This window comes from Hemitrygon akajei, chromosome 10 (genome assembly GCF_048418815.1).
Source record: "Hemitrygon akajei chromosome 10, sHemAka1.3, whole genome shotgun sequence".
NCBI lineage: Eukaryota > Metazoa > Chordata > Chondrichthyes > Myliobatiformes > Dasyatidae > Hemitrygon > Hemitrygon akajei.
In genome coordinates this window covers 88,972,466-88,992,940 of record NC_133133.1, presented here as the reverse complement: position 1 = coordinate 88,992,940, position 20,475 = coordinate 88,972,466, and the positions used below count along the sequence as shown (strand labels likewise).

The window sequence follows — 20,475 nt, the reverse complement described above, 5'->3', positions numbered from 1 at the left end:
CCATGGCAAAACCTTCAGCTTGCGCCTCTTGAGGTAGTCCATTGTGGATTTTGAGGTGTGTATAGGATCATTATCCTGTTGTAGAAGTCATCCTCTTTTCATCTCCAGCTTTTTTTAATATATAGTGTGATGTTTGCTTCCAGAATTTGCTGGGATTTAATTGAATTCATTCTTCCCTCTACCAGTGAAATGTTTCCCGCGCCACTCGCTGCAACACAAGCCCAAAGCACGATCGATCCACCCTGTGCTTAACAGTTGGAGAGGTTTTTTTTCATGAAATTCTGCACCCTTTTTTCTCCAAACATACCTTTGCTCATTGCGACCAAAAAGTTCTATTTTAACTTCATCAGTTCACAGGACTCGTTTCCAAAGTGCATCAGGCTTGTTTAGATGTTCCTTTGCAAACTTCTGATGCTAAATTTTGTGGTGAGGACGCAGGAAAGGTTTTCTTCTGATGACTCTTCCATGAAGGTCATATTTGTGCAGGTGTCGCTGCACAGTAGAACAGTGCACCACCACTCCAGAGTCTGCTAAACCTTCCTGAAGGTCTTTTGCAGTCAAATGGGGGTTTTGATTTGCCTTTCTAGCAATCCTACGAGCAGTTCTCTCAGAAAGTTTTTTTGGTCTTTCAGACCTCAACTTGACCTCCATTGTTAACTGCCATTTCTTAATTACATTATGATCTGAGGAGACGGCTACCTGAAAATGCTTTGCTATCTTCTTATAGCCTTCTTCTGCTTCGTGGGCATCATTTATTTTAATTTTCAGAGTGCTAGGCAGCTGCTTAGAGGAGCCCATGGCTGCTGATTGTTGGGACAAGGTTTGAGGAGTCAGGGTATTTAAAAAGCTTTGAAATTTGCATCACCTAGCCTTTCTTAATGATGACTGTGAACAAGCCATAGCCCTAACAAGCTAATTAAGGTCTTAGACCTTGGTAAAAGTTACCTGAGAGCTCAAATCTTTTGGGGTGCCCAAACTTTTGCATGGTGTTCCTTTCCTTTTTTTTCACTCTAAGATTGTACAAAACCAAAATAATACACTAATTTTGCTTAAAATATTGAAAAGAATGTTTCATCTTTAACTTTATCTTTTGGAGATCAGTTCATCTTCTACTCACTTAATTATTCACAGTAACAGAAATTTTGACCGGGGTGCCCAAACTTTTGCATGCCACTGTACGAGTAGTCAGATGTGCAAGTTAAATTTGGCATCCTGGTCAGTGTAGACATCATGAGCTAAAGGGCCTATTCTTGTGGTGTACTGTTCTACATTCCGTTCTATAAGCCTTTGCATTCATAAGTAGCAGCTGAGACACATGAAGGGCCCAGTATCAATAAATTTATTGTGATAAGTTATTCAGAGCAAACACAATAATAGGATACTACAAATATTTTATAAAGCTCTGGAAGAAGAGAAACTAAACAAAGCTACTTTTACCTTTGCCAAATGCAACAGAGTTTTCTGCACCATTTTTAACAGCATTATATGCACCCTAGAAAAATACCAATGAAATAAAAATTAAAGTTAGCCAACATAATCAAAGAATTTTTCTCTCACATTTAAAACTATATGTACTTTTATAAATAAAATTTTAAAAATCCTGGAGAGTTAAAGAGTAAAAGCAACAAAAGAGAAATTAAAGATAACATCACAATAAATTTAGAGCAAACATATTGTAAATGCAAAGGGCATAAGCTACAAAAGGAAACAGAAAAAAATGGCCAAGACAAAGGGACAAAGGCAAATCAGCAAGGATGTTATAAAAACAGCAAGATATTAAAAAAAGTTTCAAAATAATTACCATTTTAAAAAATTATTTCCAGAAATCTTAGGGAAAAATGGAATAGGAGGAAGAACTCTCTTCATTGGCCATGGTGGTACTAGTAACATGAGGAAGAGATGCAGCAATCCATCTTCAAACACTTACCTGTAGCCTTCTATGCCTAGGTGATTAAATGCTCTTCTAGACATTTGTTAAATGGGAAGGGGGGGGGGTAGGGAAATGGCAAATGCAGGGTTAGTGAAATATCTAAATCTGTATCTCTTGCCCCTTATCCTAAACCTATGTCCTCCAGAATTATTGACCTGGGATAATTCTACACCCAACATAACTTTATATACCTTAATCATGTCCCCTCTTGACCTCCTGCACTCAAGGACAAACAGACCTAGTCTCTCCATTCAATTGAAACATTCTATTCCACACCACTTCCTGGTGAATCTCTTCTGTACTGCTATCACATCCTTCCTACATTGTGAACAGAACTGTACGGAGTACAGTACTCCAGCTTGAGTCTGACCAAAGTCTTATAATCCCAAGTCTTAGCCTTTGGTGGACCAAAGGGCCTTCTTCCATGTTGTGTAACTTTCTGACTCTGGGAATCTGGGGTGGACAGCTTTGAAAGTTTTCTCACCTCTGCGTTAAAATTAGATACAGTCAGTGAGGCAGTATTTCTGTGCCCCCTGCCTCTCTTCTGTCCTTTTGTTCCCAAAGAGCCCTACAGAAGGAGCACACAACTTTCATGTGACATTGTCCCATGATGTGGAAACAGTGGGGACTGAAGTAAGCACTCAAATGTAAACGACATTTGGACTTCATGTAAAAATGTAAAATGCTGGAAACATCCATCAAGGAAGGCCAAATCCATGGAAAGAGAAATAGTTGAGTTTCTGTTAATGTTTCATCAGAAGTGGAATTGAAATTAAGTTGATTTTAAAAGCAGCTGCGAAGGTAGGGAAGGCAAAGATCTAGAGATAACCTGTGACCTAAAGAACACATGGTGAGTGTAAGCAGTGCAAGCGATCCAGCAACTCGCCATCAGCCATGACACGCACTGGTCCTTTAACAATGATAGGATCACCCACAATCCAAAGTTTGAAGGTCCAAACTAAATAGCAACTTCTATATCCCCCTTGAGAACGAAAAATGAAGAAGAACTTAACAAGGAAGTTGGAGCAGTTCCATTAACTCCTCAGCCATGGCTCTGTCCTTGATTCTTTCAAATCCACTCCCAATATATTTTGCCCAGCCTGCCACCATTTCTGATCAACATGTACTCAAAAACATGCTATGCTAAATAAAAAAAACAAGGCCCCAGGAGTAAGTGGCATCATTGCTGAAGTTCTAAAGCACAGAGAAAAGCTTCAGAGTCTAATTCAATTTCATTATCCACATCTATGAAGAGGAAAACCTCAGGAATGCCATAATGATCACCTTCAAGGAGAAACATCTAACTATGGAAACCACAACAAGGTTACTCCGCTGTCTGCCACAGGTAAGTCATTACCCGAGTACTCTTCAGTTGTCTCCTCCCAGTGTTCAAAACCAAAAGAAGCCATTCCTTGAAATAGCAGCATGTAATGCATCAACACAGAAGTGTAGTGGACCTGATCTTCACAAGAAAAATGCAGGGAGCAGCACCAAGTATTGAACATGGCCTTTTTTTAAGCCATGTTCAATAGTTGGTGCTGGAGGAACTATGTGTCAGTAGGAAATGGAATGTCCAGAAAAAGGGTCATTTCCCTCCATAGGTGCTGACTGAACTGCTGAATTCCTTCAGCTTTTTATGTGCTGCTGAAGCCCACAACCACCTCTTTGTTGGTCCTAATCTTTGGAGCTTTACTCTTTACAGTGGTCAGCAGCACAGGAGCGCCACAGGGAACCGTACTCTCTCCGGTCCTGTTCACCCTGTACACATCTGACTTCCAATATAACTCGGAGTCCTGCCATGTGCAGAAGTTCGCTGATGACACGGCCATAGTGGGGTGTGTCAGGAATGGACAGGAGGAGGAGTATAGGAAACTGATACAGGACTTTGTGATATGGTGCAACTCAAACTACCTGCGTCTCAATGTCACCAAGACCAAGGAGATGGTGGTGGACTTTAGGAGATCTAGGCCTCATATGGAGCCAGTGATCATTAATGGAGAATGTGTGGAGCAGGTTAAGACCTACAAGTATCTGGGAGTACAGTTGGACGAGAAGCTAGACTGGACTGCCAACACAGATGCCTTGTGCAGGAAGGCACAGAGTCGACTGTACTTCCTTAGAAGGTTGGCGTCATTCAATGTCTGCAGTGAGATGCTGATGATGTTCTATAGGTCAGTTGTTGAGAGCGCCCTCTTCTTTGTGGTGGCGTGTTGGGGAGGAAGCATTAAGAAGAAGGACGCCTCACGTCTTAATAAGCTGATAAGGAAGGCGGGCTCTGTCGTGGGCAAAGTACTGGAGAGTTTAACATCGGTAGCTGAGCGAAGGGCGCTGAGTAGGCTACGGTCAATTATGGAAAACCCTGAACATCCTCTACATAGCACCATCCAGAGACAGAGAAGCAGTTTCAGCGACAGGTTACTGTCGATGCAATGCTCCTCAGACAGGATGAAGAGGTCAATACTCCCCAATGCCATTAGGCTTTACAATTCAACTGCCAGGACTTAAGAACTTTTTTTTAAAGCTATTATTAATGCTTTTTGAGTTAGTGATTTAGATGTATATCATATTATTACTGAGTTAAGTATTGTATGTAATGAGTTTTTGCTACAACAAGTGTATGGGACATTGGAAAAAATGTTGAATTTCCCCATGGGGATGAATAAAGTATCTATCTATCTATCTATCTATCTTTATTCTCTGCCTCTATTCCGGTAGAAGGACAACCAAGTGATCAGATTTATTGAAATGTGGTCTGGGCATGAAATGGTAGGCATTCCTTAGCTTAGTATAACAGTGATCGAGTGCCCAGGTGAACCTGTGATTTCAGTCTTTGAGTGACGTGTGAGCAGCATTCAGGAGGATGAACCAATGAAAAGCAGTCGGCTCAGATGGAGTGCCTGGCCATTACTGAGGACCTGTACTGATCAACTGGCTGGAGCGTTCACTGAAATCTTTAACCTCTCACTTCAGCAGTCTGAGGTACCCACCTGCTTCAAGCAGACTTCAGTTATACCAATGCCTAAAAAGAATGTGGTAACCTGCTTCAACGTGTTATCTTCCAGTAGAACATACATCCACAGTAATGAAATGCTTTGATAGGTCGGTGATGAAACATGTCAACTCTTGCCTGAGAAGTGGCTTGATCCGCTTCGGTGTGCCTCCTGGCACAACTGATCCACAGCAGATGCCATATCATTGGTTCTTCACTCAACCCTGAAACATCTGGATGTTCTTTATTGACTCCAGCTCAGAATTCAATATCATTTCCCCCTCAAAACAAATCAATAAGCCTCATCTTCCTTCCTTGTAACTTGCAAAAGATACCAGGGTCCATGGCCTCCATTTCCGTCTTGCTGCACGGATCGTCTGATAATATCCAATTTTATATTGGGAAGTCTAAAGTCACTTCTTTAGAACCCATCCACAAATTCCATTACCTAACCACTGATTTTATTTCTATTTTTGCTAAAGTTGGAAGCAGAAGTTTGGAAGTTATTAGTTACCAAGGACAGTTTCCAAATCAGATTCAGATTCAGTTTATTGTCATTTAGAAACCACAAATGCAATGCAGTTAAAAAATGAGACAACATTCCTCCAGAATAATATCACAAAAGCATATGACAAAACAGACTACACTAGAAAATCCACGTAACGTTGGCAATCCCCAATCCAGAGTCCGGAGAGGCTGCTGCGTATTAATATCGCGCTACCGTCTTAGCGCGTTCCCTGGAAAGGAGCTCCAAATCCACCAAACAAGACCAAAAACTAAAGCTACAAGACCCGCACAAAACAACATAGTTACAACATATAGTTACAACAGTGCAAACAATAGCATAATTGATAAAAAAAAAAGACCATGGGCACAGTAAAAATAGTCCAAAGATGTTAAAGGACTATAAGTTCAAAAGAAATCACCACACAGTTTCCACAAGTCCCCAGGGACCCGACAGACTCGCTATCCCACGCTGGCAGCAGAAGGGAATACCCCCGCTATGGACTTCCATGGCGCCACCCAAATCAGCCTTGCAGACGCAGCACACAGTGAAAGCTCCGTTGAACCCAGCCACACAGACACAGCACACATTGAAAACGACCTGGCCGCAGTGGACTCCGAGTCCGTCGGACCTCTGAGCCGACCACCATCCCCTCTGGCACAGCTTCTCCAAGCACCATCCTCTGCCGAGCGTATTAAGACGACCCCGCCAACGGCCATCGGCAACGCGACCCCGAGGACTGGGGGCCTGTTCTTCCCAGCAGAGTCCTGGACCTCACAGCAGCAGCAGCAACGAAGAAGGTCTTCCTGGAGATTTCCCTATGTTCCTCTGTGCTCCCACGTCCATTTTCAATCGATTATGCTCGCGCATGGCACCCCACTTCACAAATAACAGATAATCAGCTCCGGACTGGCCGCTGCAAGCTGCGTCGCGCCGCCATCTTGCATTCCGCATTGGAATCTAAATTCATTCTTTTGGTGCCCTTAAATTTAATAATTTCTAAGTTTTCCTACTTCTCACTCCATCTAAACATGTCTGAATCCAAAGTGCTGTTGCCTCGTACTCACTCACATTATTGTCCAATTTAGCCATCACTCTCATTCTGTGTAAGCGCCTTAAATTTAAGCCTAGATTCCTCCCTAATCCTGCCCCTTCTTTCTCCATAATTTACAATTATTCTTCTGATTTCTTTCAGGTAGATGGAGCTCGTCAGCCTGGGAAGGCAGTCCATCTAAGAGAGGGAAAACTGATTTCATACCTCTGCTGTCTTGCGGCCATATCCACTCATGGGAAAGGCTTCGGGAGTAATCCCCGAGGACAAATCTGGAGCTGGAGTCCTTAAGGCAGTCCGACGTTGTCTTCAACCTCTTTCTGGCAACTCCTGAGACGACACTGGTGCTAAGCTGTATCAGCCTTTGCCCTTCCCTTGGACAACATCGGTGTCGTGGAGAGGGGAGACTTGCTGCATAGGCAACTGCTGGTCTTCCATATAACCTTGCCCAGGCCTGTGCCCTGGTAACCATTCCAGGCGCAGATCCATGGTCTTGCGAGACTAACGGATGCTACCATCCTTCTGATTTCTGCAGCCCTTTAATTTTGGTATCTAGCACATTTACAAAATTAAATCCTTCCACCGCTGAAGGGTATGCTTTCAGCTCCACAGGTCCTAGGTCAGAAATTCTCTTGTTGAATTTCCACCACTGTCACTCTTATTTTAGGTTCCAACCAAGAACAAATCCTAGTTGACTAGTGACCAAGCTTTTGGCCATTATCCACATTTTTTCATCTGTCATTTAGACTCAGTTTGATTAATTACAATTCAGAAAAGACCTGGAACATTCTTTTAAGTTACAGGTGTTCTAAGAATACATTGTTATTTTAAAGGTTTCCTAAAACTAACCCCTCCTATGCTTACTGGCACACCAAATAATATTGTGCAATACAGATCCTGGTCCTTTGATCTATTGCTTATCTGATAACTTTTTGTACGTTCTATCATCTTCAACTCACTTATGGCCTGGAACATAACATCCTTTACAGGTCACATCCAGCATATATCACTGAGGTGTTTCACAAGTTCACCCGCTCTTAAGCATTCTGACATGTTAGTGATAACTACTTGCACTAGTCTGCGCTTCATGTTTTCACTGTTCTTACAATCTTTAAAAAAATAATCTGCTTCTATGTGATTTTCAAATGTGTATGTAACCCCATAATCTCACAATTAGAAGTTAAGTTGAATTGAAGGTAGCAAAATCTTCACTCTCATTTGACAAAACAAACATTTTATAGAATCACAGAAAATTAACAGCTTAAGAGGTCATTCACTCAGCCCATAATGTTCCTTGGTTAAATGGAACTACCTAGCCTAATATTGCTTTCTAAAAGTAGACTTGTAGCCCAATGGGTCACTGGTTTTCATTATAGTCTATGTACTGCCATTTCAGGCATATGCAAAGATATAGATTGTTTCAGCCTGTTAGATTCTAGACTTGCTTGCTCTGTACAAAGCAGAAAGCCACTGGGCTAGGTTAAGCAGTGATAGAGAAGAACGAGCAGTACATGTATCAGAGAGTTTCAGAAAAGAACAAAGTGTTCCGAAGGGCAGATGATGGCTGAGAGATCTGTGACAGTTTTGCAATGAATTGAGATGAGGCTTGATACACTGTCCAACTACTCAGCATATCACTCCATTCCAAAAATGAAAATCAAGTAACTGCAAATACTAGAAATCCAAAATAAAAATAGAAGAATGCTGGAAACACTCAACAAGTCAAGAAGCATCAATAAAAAGAACAAATGTAATTATTCAGGTCAAAGACCAGTTACCAGAACTGGTAAAGCAAGAAGACTTGCTTGTTGGAAGTTGCAAAGAGGGTAAAGGAGGGATGGACAAGGCAGATATATTGCCTCTGATATTGGTACTAATAAACACAAGCCAAGTTCTTTTTGGGGGATAAGCTGAAGATGGAGTCACCTAGTTAATGAAAGAAAGAGTGGGAGTGATATGAAGCAAAAACAAGAGCGAATGTGCAGAGGAAATGTCCAGTAGGTCAGGTTGTACTAATGGAGGGGGAAAAGTGAGCCAATTTCACAGCTAGTTAGTAGAACTGACTAGTTCCAAGAAAAACAAAGAGTTACCTATTAAATATTAGCTTTATTTGTCACATGCACAAACACATACAGTGAAATGTGTCATTTATATCAAACAAATCAGTGAAGATTATGTTGGTGCCCCCAAGAGTCGTCACCATGCTTCTAATGCCAACTTAACACGCACACAGCTCACTAATCCTAACTGTGTTTTTGGAATGTAAGAGGAAACCTGAGCAGCCGGAGGAAACCCACACAGTCATAGGTTAACGTACAAGCTCCTTATAGGCAGCAGCAGGAATTGAACCATGAATGGTGATCGCTAGTGCTATGATTGTGTTACACTAACTGGTATGCTACTGTGCTGCCCTCTATGGTACCGTGTCACCCCATTAAGTCCAGATGCCACAATGTGCCCACATGGAAGATGAATGAGGTACTGTTCATCAGGCTCACACTGGGCCTCATTATAACATTGCAGAGACCACAGACAGATGGGTCAGAGTGGGAGTGAGATAGAGAATTAAAATGGCAGGTGACAGGAAGCTCAGGGTCAGCCGTGTCTGCAGAAAAGTCACCCAATTTAAGATTGATATCTCCATTGTCAAGAAGACTGCATTAAAAATGCCAATTAGAGTACAACAGATTGGAAGTGGAAGAAGAGAGTTGCTTCACTTGTTTCTGTCCTTACATGGTAAAAAAATTAGTACGTAATAGACAGGTGCTGCATCTCCTGCGGTTGCAACAATAAGTGCCACCCGGAGGCTAGTTAATGGAGTTCAAGGAGTTGTAAGGGGTATGCCTCTTTCAAATTGCAGAAAGGGGAGGGGATGCATCTTGTAAGGGATCTTGTGGAAGCTGGTGGTATGAAGGATGGCTCACTGAATGTCGAGGCTGGAGGGGTGAAAGTGAACAATGGGAGAAATATATCCTTCTCTATCCAGAAAAGGAGGTGAAGTGGTGCAGGAAATAAATCAAATATGTCCAAGGGCTGTGTCATTCTTGAGAGGGCAAAAGGCCAGAGGAAGATGTCCAGGTGAATCAGGAATTCTAAAGATAGAGATCTGGAGTGAAGACCCCTGGCCAAAGAAAGAGGCAGGGGGGCCAACATACTGAAGAGTGCCATAGCAGGCCTAAAATTTACTACAACGAGAATGTAGAGGCATGAAGCTGAGGTCTCTTCAGAGTCCTACTTCGGTATAAGAGAAAGAGAAAGCTGAAAATGAATTTCTTTACCCAGTCTTGATAAATCTTAAGTGACCAACTTATCACAATGTTAAATCCCAGCATCTTCCAAAAAATGATGCTCAGCAGCACCACGGCCTTAAGGATGGACATTATTTATTGATGCCAGCAAACTTTGCCCATTCAAATACAGTTACAATAACAAATTACTCAGCAATCCAAATTCAATGAAATGTGAGAGGAAATAATTCAAATTATATTTCTCGTGTTAAGTTTAATTTAACTGTAGTGAACAAAAGTCAACTAAGATCTTGGTGAGAACCAGTAGTGTTGAGCTTGTATCTTTTACAAAAAAGTTGCCCATGGTTGTTGAAGCTCAATTTTACCATTCTCAGGACATCACTGCAGAAGCTCCTCAGGGCAATTACCTTCAACTACTTCATAAACTTACCTTCCCGCAATAAACAATCTGTTGTAGGAACTCAGTGTGCTAAGCACTATCTGCAGGGAGCAGAGGGGAGTGGGTGAGAGAGAAGGAAATGTCTGAACTCTGTATCAGAATTGAGTTCCTCCAACAGATTATTTGTTGCTCCAGAGTCCAGCTTCTTGCCTTCAGCCATCAAGAACAAGAACAAAACAACATGTGCAGGGACCTGTAATGCCACAAAAGTGCCAAATAACAACAAGAGAGTGACCAGCTACTGTTAGCAATCATCAGCACTACTGTCACAGAGTTCCCACCATCAACATCCTTGGAGTTAGTGGTAACTCCATAGAATCAAAATCAGATTTAATATCTTTAGCAAATGTGAAATGTCTTGTTTTGCAGCAACAGTACAGTGCAATACATAATAAAAACTACAAAATACAGTAAGAAATGTATGTACATATATTAAAATATAAATTAAATTAGTAAAACAATAGAGTAAAAAAAAGTGAGGTAGTGTACATGGGTTCACTATCTATTCAGAAATCTGACAGCAGAGGGGAAGAAGCTGTTCCTAAAACATTGAGTGCGCATTTTCAGGCTCCTGTACCTCCTCCTTGATGGTAGCAATGAGAAGAGGGCATGTCCTGGGTTATGGGGGTCCTTTATGATGGATGCTGCCTTTTTGAGGCATTACCTTTTGAAAAATTTTTCTATGTATGAGGGAGGCTAATGCCAATGGTGGAACTGGCTGAGTTTACAATTCTCTGCAGCCTTTTCCCGATCCTGTGCAGTGGCCCCTCCACACCAATTAGAATGCTCTCCACCATACATTTGTGGAAATTTGCTAGTCTTTGGTCATATATCAAATCTCCTCAACTTCCTAATGAAATATAGCCACTGCTGTGCCTTCTTTGTAATTGCATCAATATGTTGGGAAAGATCTTGTGACAGGACAGATCTTCGGAGATGTTGACACCTAGGAACTTGATACTGCTCACCCTTTCTACTGCTGATCCCTCAATGAGGACTGGAGTGTTCCCTCTACTTCTCCACCCTGAAGTCCACAATAACGTGCATGGTACCATAGTGGTTAGCACACCGCTTTACAGTACCAGCAACCTGGGTTCAATTTCTACAGGTGCCTGTAAGGAGTTAGTACGTTTTCCACATGACCATGTGGGTTTCCTCCTTCAGTCCAAAGACTAGGGACAGACAGAGAGACAGACACTTTTGAATAGCCATACTAGTGCAAATGAGCAAGTCAGATGCTGATTGACCTGTAACCCACCTCCTGATAACGCAAAGCCATTAAGAAGGCACAAAAGAGGGGTTTGCTGGAATCCTTACCACTTGCTTGCATGAGTGCAACTCTCATAACACTCAATGAGCTTGATAACAAGCAGGACAAAGCAATCTACTTGACTGGGTCCTCTTCCATTATTCTAAGTATTCATTAACTCTACCAGCATCACTGTAGTGTGCCCTATTCATTAAACACACTGTACTGTATTTCCATACCTTATCATTTCTACAAAGGAGATCCAGGGTCATCTACATGTTACTTGTCAACAACTGCTAACTACCAGAGTGGACTCGAGTCTAGGTAAGTTTTCTGTAATGTGCCTGGTGTACATACAGTACGCAATTATAAACATCTATTTGTCCACTCCATGCCTCTCTCCAGTTTAGTGTTCAAAAGCAGCTGAGAAAGATTAGATAAAATGAGAGTCTATTACCCAATTCCTTCAAGGGATAAAACTTTTCATCACTACTTAAAAGAACAAATGAAGAAGGCAAACTTGGTCTGATCCTGAACAAGTCTTTTGACTCATCTCATTTCACAGAAATCAAATGTGTAGCCATGGGCATTCACATGGGCGCTAGCTCCACCTGTTTCTTCGTTGGCTAGGTGTACAGTCATTATTCGAAGTCATCTTGTACCACTACCAACTCTTTCTCTGCTTCTGCTCTCACCCTACCTCCCTCCAAACAGAATGGAGATAATGCTCCACTAGTCCTAACCTTTCACTCTATGAGCCTGCACATCTAGCATATCATGGTTCTTCACTTCTGCCAGCTGGAACAAGATCCCACCACAAGCCACACTTTTTCTTCCTCACTTATTTTGTCTCCTGCAGTGATCACTCCTTCCATTATTCTCTGGTCCATTCATCCCTCTTCACCCAGCCCTCCCTGACCCTTGGCATTTTCACCTGCAACTGCCATTGGTGAAACAATTGCTGTTACTCCTCACTCACCGCAATTTAGGAATTTAAAAGGCACTTCCAGGTGAGGCAAAGACTCAAATGTACCCCCTCCAAACTCATCTACTGCATTTGGGGGTCCATATTCAGTCTCCTCTACATCAGCAAGACTGAGTGCACATTAGGTGACCGATGTGCAAGCCTTCTTCACTGCCAGCGTGAGGCCCAATGCAAATTAGAGAAATCTGGTCTCATATTTCTCCTGAGTGGTTCACAAGCCAATGGTGTGACATTAAGTTTTCCAATTTCAGTGTTGATAGATTTTACATCCTACTAACCACCTGCCAGTTTTTTCCTCTGCACTTCTGTAAAAATAGCTTGTTAAAGTACCACCACAGATTTCCTGAATTAAGTTCTTTCTGGCAAATCCACAAAAAGTAATGACAGCATGCAGCTGGCTCATCCTTAACCTGACCAAATATTTTTGTATAAACACTTAACATGTTAAAAATTTAGCATATTCATTTGCCTTTGTACTAATTGTATGTGTTAAATGCAGTTATTGACAGTGTTTATTTTTTAATTTCATTAAGAGATTTTAAAATGTTGCTATTAGAATACTTTACCATTTGTCTCAAGATAAGAATCTATTAAATTGGTGTTACAATCTTGCTGATTTTGGCCTATCTCATAAGAAAGATATTTTGAATCTCATCAATAAAACATGCACTCAAATTCAATAGCACACAGCACAAATGAAATAATTGGTGTGTCATACTGTACCTTGCATTGAGCAGCATATGGTTGAATAGACTGTCTCAGAGTAGAAATTCCCTTCAACAACCGACCTGGCTGTTCGACTACAAACTTGCAGTTTGTTGAAGGTTCATTGTAAACTGAAAGCTTCAAAAGAAAATATTTTATTAAAATTAGCATTTTCTTAAGAATAAGTGCTGTAAACATCTTGTACAATGATTCTATTTCTGAAACAGGTTGAAGTAGCACATGACTAAAAAAGATACAATTTGGCCTTTTGTGCCTTGCAAAGCTGATTTTCAACCATTCACCATGATTGATTTTCTTTGTCAAATTTACCATGATACACTTTACTATACATCTTGAATCTTATTATTTAAAAGATGTGTCCAAAGACTTTTAAAGGTAGAGAATTAAAAGACATAGTCTCTTTAAAAAAAGGTATTTCACTCAATGCCTGAGTGACCAACTTCTTAAGCATCTACTCTGATTAAAGACTTTACCAAATACTCCCTGCAAAATCATTGAAAAATGTTATCCTTCAGTTAAATCACCTTTCTTCTAAATTCTCTAAGTTAGAAGCTTAACCCGTTTCCTCTCTTTTCTCTCCACACACCAAGCATCAAAGGATTTAGTCCAGTGACCTGTTGTTCTTTCCTGCAAGGCAGATAAACTCTTACAAAGAAACACAGAAAACCTACAGCACAATACAGGCCCTTCGGCTCACAAAGTTGTGCCAAACATATCCCTACCTATAGCCCTCTATTTTACTAAGCTCCATGTACCAATCTCTAATCCTCTTAAAAGAGCCTATCATATCCACCTCCACCACCGATGCTGGCAGCCCATTCCATGCACTCACCACTCTGAGTAAAGAACTTACCCCTGACATCTCCTCTGTACCTACTCCCCAGCACCTTAAACCTGTGTCCTCTTGTGGCAACCATTTCAGCCCTGGGGAAAAGCCTCCGACTATCCACCCAATCAACATCTCTCATCATCTTATACACCTCTATCAGGTCACCTCTCATCCTCCATCGCTCCAAGGAGAAAAGGCTGAGTTCACGTAACCTATTTTCATAAGGCATGCTCCCCAATCCAGGCAACATCCTTGTAAATCTCCTCTGCACTCTTTCTATGGTTTCCACATCCTTCCTGTAGTGAGGTGACCAGAACTGAGCACAGTACTCCAAGTGGGGTCTGACCAGGGTCCTATATAGCTGCAACATTACCTCTCGGCTCCTAAATTCAATTCCATGATTGATGAAGGCCAATACACCATATGCCTTCTCAACCACACAGTCAACCAGGGTAGCAGTTTTGAGTGTCCTATGGACTTGGACCCCAAGATCCCTCTGATCCTCCACACTGCCAAGAGCCTTACCATTAATTCTATACTCTACCATCATATTTGACCTACCAAAATGAACCACTTCACACTTATCTGGGTTGAACTCCATCTGCCATTTCTCAGCCCAGTTTTGCATCCTATCAATGTCCCACTGTAACCTCTGATAGCCCTCCTCACTATCCACAATACCTCCAACCTTTGTGTCATCAGCAAACTTACTAACCTATCCCTCCACTTCCTCATCCAGGTCATTTATAAAAATCACGAAGAGTAAGGGTCCCAGAACAGATCCCTGAGGCACTCCACTGGTGACCGACCTCCATGCAGAATATGACCTGTCTACAACCACTCTTTGCCTTCTGTGGGCAAGCCAGTTCCGGATCCACAGAGCAAGGTCCCCTTGGATCCCATGCCTCCTTACTTTCTCAATAAGCCTGGCATGGGGTACCTTATCAAATGCCTTGCTGAAATCCCTATACACTACATTTACTGTTCTTCCTTCATCAATGTGTTTAGTTACATCTTCAAATAATTCCATCAGGCTTGTAAGATACGACCTGCCCTTTACAAAGCCATGCTGACTACTCCAAATCATATTATACCTCTCCAAATGTTCATAAATCCTGCCTCTCAGGATCTTCTCCATCAACTTACCAACCACTGAGGTTAAGACTCACTGGTCTATAATTTCCTAGGCTATCTCTACTCCCTTTCTTGAATAAAGGAACAACATCCGCAACCCTCCAATCCTCCAGAACCTCTCCTGTCCCCATTGATGATGTAAAGATCATCACCAGAGGCTCAGCAATCTCCTCCCTCGCCTCCCACAGTAGCCTGGTGTACATTTCATCTGGTCCTGGTGACTTATCCAACTTGATGCTTTCCAAAAGCTCCAGCACATCCTTTTTCTTAATATATACATGCTCAAGCTTTTCAGTCTGCTGCAAGTCATCACTGCAATCACTAAGATCCTTTTCCATAGTGAATACTGAAGTATTCATTAAGTACCTCTGCTATTTCCTCGGGTTCCATACACACTTGCCGACTGTCACAGTTGATAGGTCCTATTCCTTCAAGTCTTATCCTCTTGCTCTTCGCATACGTGTAGAATGCCTTGGGGTCTTCTTTAATCCCGCCTTCTCATGGCCCCTTCTGGCTCTCCTAATTTCCTTCTTAAGCTCCTTCCTAGCAGCCTTATAATCTTCTAGATCTCTAACATTACCTAGCTTTCTGAACCTTTTGTAAGCTTTTCTTTTCTTCTTGACTAGATTTATTACAGCCTTTGTACACCACAGTTCCTGTACCCTACCGTAACTTCCCTGTCTCATTGGAACGTACCTATACAGAACTCTACACAAATATCCCCTGAATATTTGCCACATTTCTTCCATACTTTTCCCTAAGAACATCTGTTTCCAATTTAAGCCTCCAATTTCCTGCCCGATAGCCTCATAATTCTGCTTATTCCAATTAAATGCTTTTCTACCTTGTCTGTTCCTATCTCTCTCCAATGCTTTTGTAAAGGAGACAGAATTATGATCACTATCTCCAAAATGCTCTCCTGCTGAGAAATCTGACACCTGACCAGATTCATTTCCCAATACCAAATCAAGTACAGCCTCTCCTCTTGTAGGCTTATCTTCATACTGTGTTAAGAAACCTTCCTGAACAACCTAACAAACTCCACCCCATCTAAACACCTTGTTCTAGGGAGATGCCAATCAATATTTGGGAAATTAAAATCTCCCATCATGATAACTCTGTTATTATTACACCTTTCCAGGGTCTATTTCCCTACCTGCTCCTTGATATCTGTGTTACAATTGGGCAGCCTATTAAAAAAAACACCCAGTAAAGTTACTGACCCCTTCCTGTTCCCAACCTTCATCCACAGAGACTCCATAGACAATCCCTCCATGGCGTTGATCTTTTCTGCAGCTGTCACACTATCTCTGATCAACAGTGCCACACCCCCAGCTCTTTAGCCTCCCTCCCTGTCCTTTCTGAAACATCTAAAACCCGGCACTTGAAGTAACCAATCCCGTCCCTGGGCCATCCAAGTCTCTGTAATGGCCACCACATCATATCTCCAAGTACTGATCCACGCTCTAAGCTCATCCACTTTGTTCACAACACTCCTTGCATTAAAATAATCATGGACATAAACCCGGACACACAGACATAAAATTGGACACACTACAGTTTTTATAATTGAATTAGCAGTTAAACTCTAATTCCAAATCCTTCATTTACAATATGCAATATGTAATTTGCTTTACTCATAGCTTGCTGAGTGTGGAAAATTGGTTAAAGAGTTTAGATTACTGAAGATATTCAAAAGGAGATAATTTTTGAAAAATTGTGGATTTCACTCTACTTATTTATTTATTTATTTAGAGCTACAGTGTACAATAGTCCCTTCCAGTCCTTTGAGCCACACCGCCCAACCCAGATTTAACCTAACCTAATCATGGGACATTTTACAATGACCAATTAACCTATCTAGTGTACCAATGGACAGTGGAAGGAAACCGTAGAACCCAGAGAAAACACATGCATTCTACGGGGTGGATATACAGAGACTCCTTACAAAGGATGCCAGGATTGAACTCTGAACTCTGATGCTCTGAGCTATATAGAATTGGCGTTTACCCTTTTACTTCTTTACAGCATTTGTATCATCCTCAAAACATACTTTACATAGTTTTATCTTTCTAAACTTGCTTGATTCATGCAATATTCTTTCATCTGGGCACTTTAGAGGCACAAAAAGAAAAGATTCAAACATGTCAATGAATATGACGCTTAATATTTAAGTCTAATTCTGTGTAATAGGCTAATGTGACTGGTATGTGGTACCTCAAGAGCAGTAGCAGCTTTGTGCCACAGGGTGGTGCAGACACACCAGCATAAGCCAGAGCCTCCTCAACCACATGCATGAATTCAGCTTGGTGACTCTTGCATTTGGTTAAGAACATATACCAAAATAAGGGTACTGCTTTACATAGCATAAATAGGGTTCACATGCCATTAAAGCAAGACCTGCAAATATCATTTAGTCAGTGTAAGATCTAACCAACACAATGATGGAGGAACTCAACAGGCCAGGCAGCATCTACGTTAAAGAGCACAGTCAATGTTTCGGGGCGAGACCCTTCAGCGGGACTGAAGAAAAAAAGATGAGTAGTAGATTTTAAAAGGTGGGGAAGGGGGGGGGGGGGGAAGGAGAAACACAAGTTGATAGGTGAAACCGGGAGGGGGAGGGATGAAGTAAAGAGCTGGGAAGTTGATTGGCGAAAGAGGGCTGGAGGGGGGGGGGGGGGGGGGGAGTCTAATAGGAGGAAAGAGTAAGGCCATGGAAGAAAGAAGGGGGGGTGGAGCACCAGACCGAGGAGATGGGCAGGCAAGGAGATAAGGTGAGAGAAAATCAGATCGGAGGCTAACCAGATGGAATACAAGGTGTTGTTGCTTCTAACATGATTGTGGCCTCATCATGACAGTAGAAGAGGCCATGGATGGGCATATTGGTATGGGAAGTAGAACTAAAATGGATGGCCACTGGGACATCCCGCTTGTTCTGGCAGACAGAGCATAGTTGCTGTATGAAATGCTCTCCCAATCCATGTCAGGTCTCACCGATATACAGGAGGCCACACTGGGAACACCGCACATAGTATATGACCCCAACAGACTCACAGGTGAAGTGTCGCCTCGCCTGGAAGGACTGCTTGGGGCCCCGAATGGTAGTGAGGGAGCAGGTGTAGGGGCAGATGTAACACTTGTCCTGATTGCAAGGATAAGTGCCAGGAGGGAGATCAGTGGGGAGGGACGAATGGACAAAGGAATCCCACAGGAAAGCAGCAAGTGGAGGGGAGGGAAAAATGTGCTTGGTGGTGGGATCCCGTTGCAGATGGCAGAAGTTCTGGAGAATTACGTGCTGGTGGGGTGGTAGATGAGGACAGGAGGAACCCTATCCCTGGTAGGGTGGTGGGAGGATGGGGTAAGAGCAGACATGCGTGAAATGGAAGAGTTGCGGTTGAGGCCAATGTTGATGGTGGAGGAAGGGTACCCCCTTTCTTTGAAGGGGGGCATCACCTTCATTCTAGAATGAAAAACCTCATTCTGAGAGCAGATGCAGCAGAGACGGAGGAATTGAGAGAAAGGGATGACATTTTTACAAGTAACAGGTCTGTGAGAGTCTGTGGGTTTATAATAGACATCAATAGATAAACTGTCTCCTGAGAACACCCAACAGTTGCTCAGAAGGTGACTGGTTCAAGAGACTGCAATTCATGCTTGTGCTGGCACTTCAGTACAATGCTGAGGGAATGCTGCACCATCAGAAAAGCCGTTTTCAAATCATCTTCATACATATAAAAAATCTGTTGCACTATTCAAAGTTGTACACAAATTTGCTGCTGGATTTGCCCTCAATACAAGAGTGACTACTTACTAGAAAGTGTTACACTGGCAATAAAATACTTTGATACGAAAGGTGCATTATAAATACCAGAGGTGACTCGGGGAATTCAGCTTGAATGCTATGACATTATCCCACATTACTAACAGCTAGGCATCCAATCAAACTTATTCTCAGAGTGTATCATTCCCATGGGTTTCACCATTCTCCCTGCATCTGAATCAGAACTTAGAATTCAATCACATTGACCCCTGATGCCAGTGAACTGAATAAAGATTTGTCTTCCATTTACAAGTAAATTAAGATGGGGAATATTTCTGTTAATGAAATACTTTTTCAGGTTGCAAGATCTCACTTAAAATTATTCAGGTCCATCTTGTGATACATTCAATGTTATAAACAAACAAAAAGTTTTATTTATTAAAATATTTCCTAAAATCCTATGAAATCTAAAGCAGCAAAATAAAACACCCACACCTGGTCAGGTTTGATGGGATCCTTATCATATTGATTTTTGCTTGAAGCGTATACTCTGAATGACACTAGTCCAAGACCTGCTGGAAGAGCTGACAATCTGACAACCTGAGGAGATTTAAAAATAAATTTAATCAATATTCTTACCAATTGGAGTCATTATCAACACTCAGAACTAAATTTATCTGTTCATTCTCTGCTTGTATTTACCATGCATCACATTACAAACAATTACAGCTTTGGCTTTGCTTGTATAATGAAAATATCCTTAATTTGCTTTCCATTTAAACAACATACACAATCCTCCCAAATAAAATTCTTTCCAAAATACTAATGCTACAACCTAAAGTCATAGAAATATAAAGTATGTCATCATTGGCATTCAATTTGCTTTTGTTGCAAGTTGAAGGAGAATGACATACTTCATATTTCTATGATTTTAGATTGTAGTTCGTGGTTACATTTGCTTGCTGATTTACATCTACGAACAACTGGATTAAAATCAGGGGCATGATGGAATTTGGTCAAGTGCTGTTGCAAAAACTAAACTCTCATTTCTTGCATATTCATTTGCCTGAGAGCCCCTATAATGCCTCCACCACCACCCTAGACAGCATTCCAGGTACCCCCACTTGGTGTAAAATACGCACATATCACCTTAAATGTATACCTTCTGTTATGAGATATTCCAACTTTAGGAAAACAATACTGGCTGCCTACTCTATCTTCCTCGACTTCCTAACCAGAAGACCACAATCTGTGCGGATTGGTGTTATTATCTCCTCCTTGCTGACGATCAGCACTGGTGCATCTCAGGGTTGTGTCCTTAGCTTACTGCTCTAATCTGTCTATACCCATGACTGTGTGGTTATGCATAGCTCAAATACAATCTATAAGTTTGCTATGATACAACCATTGTTGGTAGAATCTCAGATGGAGATGAGAGGACGTACAGGAGCAAGATATGTCATTTTGTGGAGTGGTGTCATAGCAACAACCTTGCACTCAACGTCAGTAAGACAAAAGAGCTGATTGTGGACTTCAGGAAGCGCAAGACGAAGAAACAGATACCAATCCTCACTGTGGGATCAGAGTGAGCAATTTCAAGTTCCTGGGTGTCAAGATCGCGGAGGACCTA

General features: G+C 41.8%; 1 protein-coding gene across 1 annotated transcript in view; it reads right to left on the bottom strand.

Annotated features, from left to right (window-relative positions):
* LOC140734004 (MICOS complex subunit Mic27-like) overlaps nt 1-20,475 on the bottom strand; it is a 102,425-nt gene that overhangs the window by 20,031 nt on the left and 61,919 nt on the right. The window contains exons 3-5 of the mRNA XM_073057583.1: nt 19,341-19,445; nt 13,120-13,239; nt 1,438-1,492 (exon numbers count right to left, since the gene is read on the bottom strand). Coding sequence (XP_072913684.1) covers nt 1,438-1,492; nt 13,120-13,239; nt 19,341-19,445 — 280 coding nt within the window. The remainder of the gene's footprint in view (nt 1-1,437; nt 1,493-13,119; nt 13,240-19,340; nt 19,446-20,475) is intronic.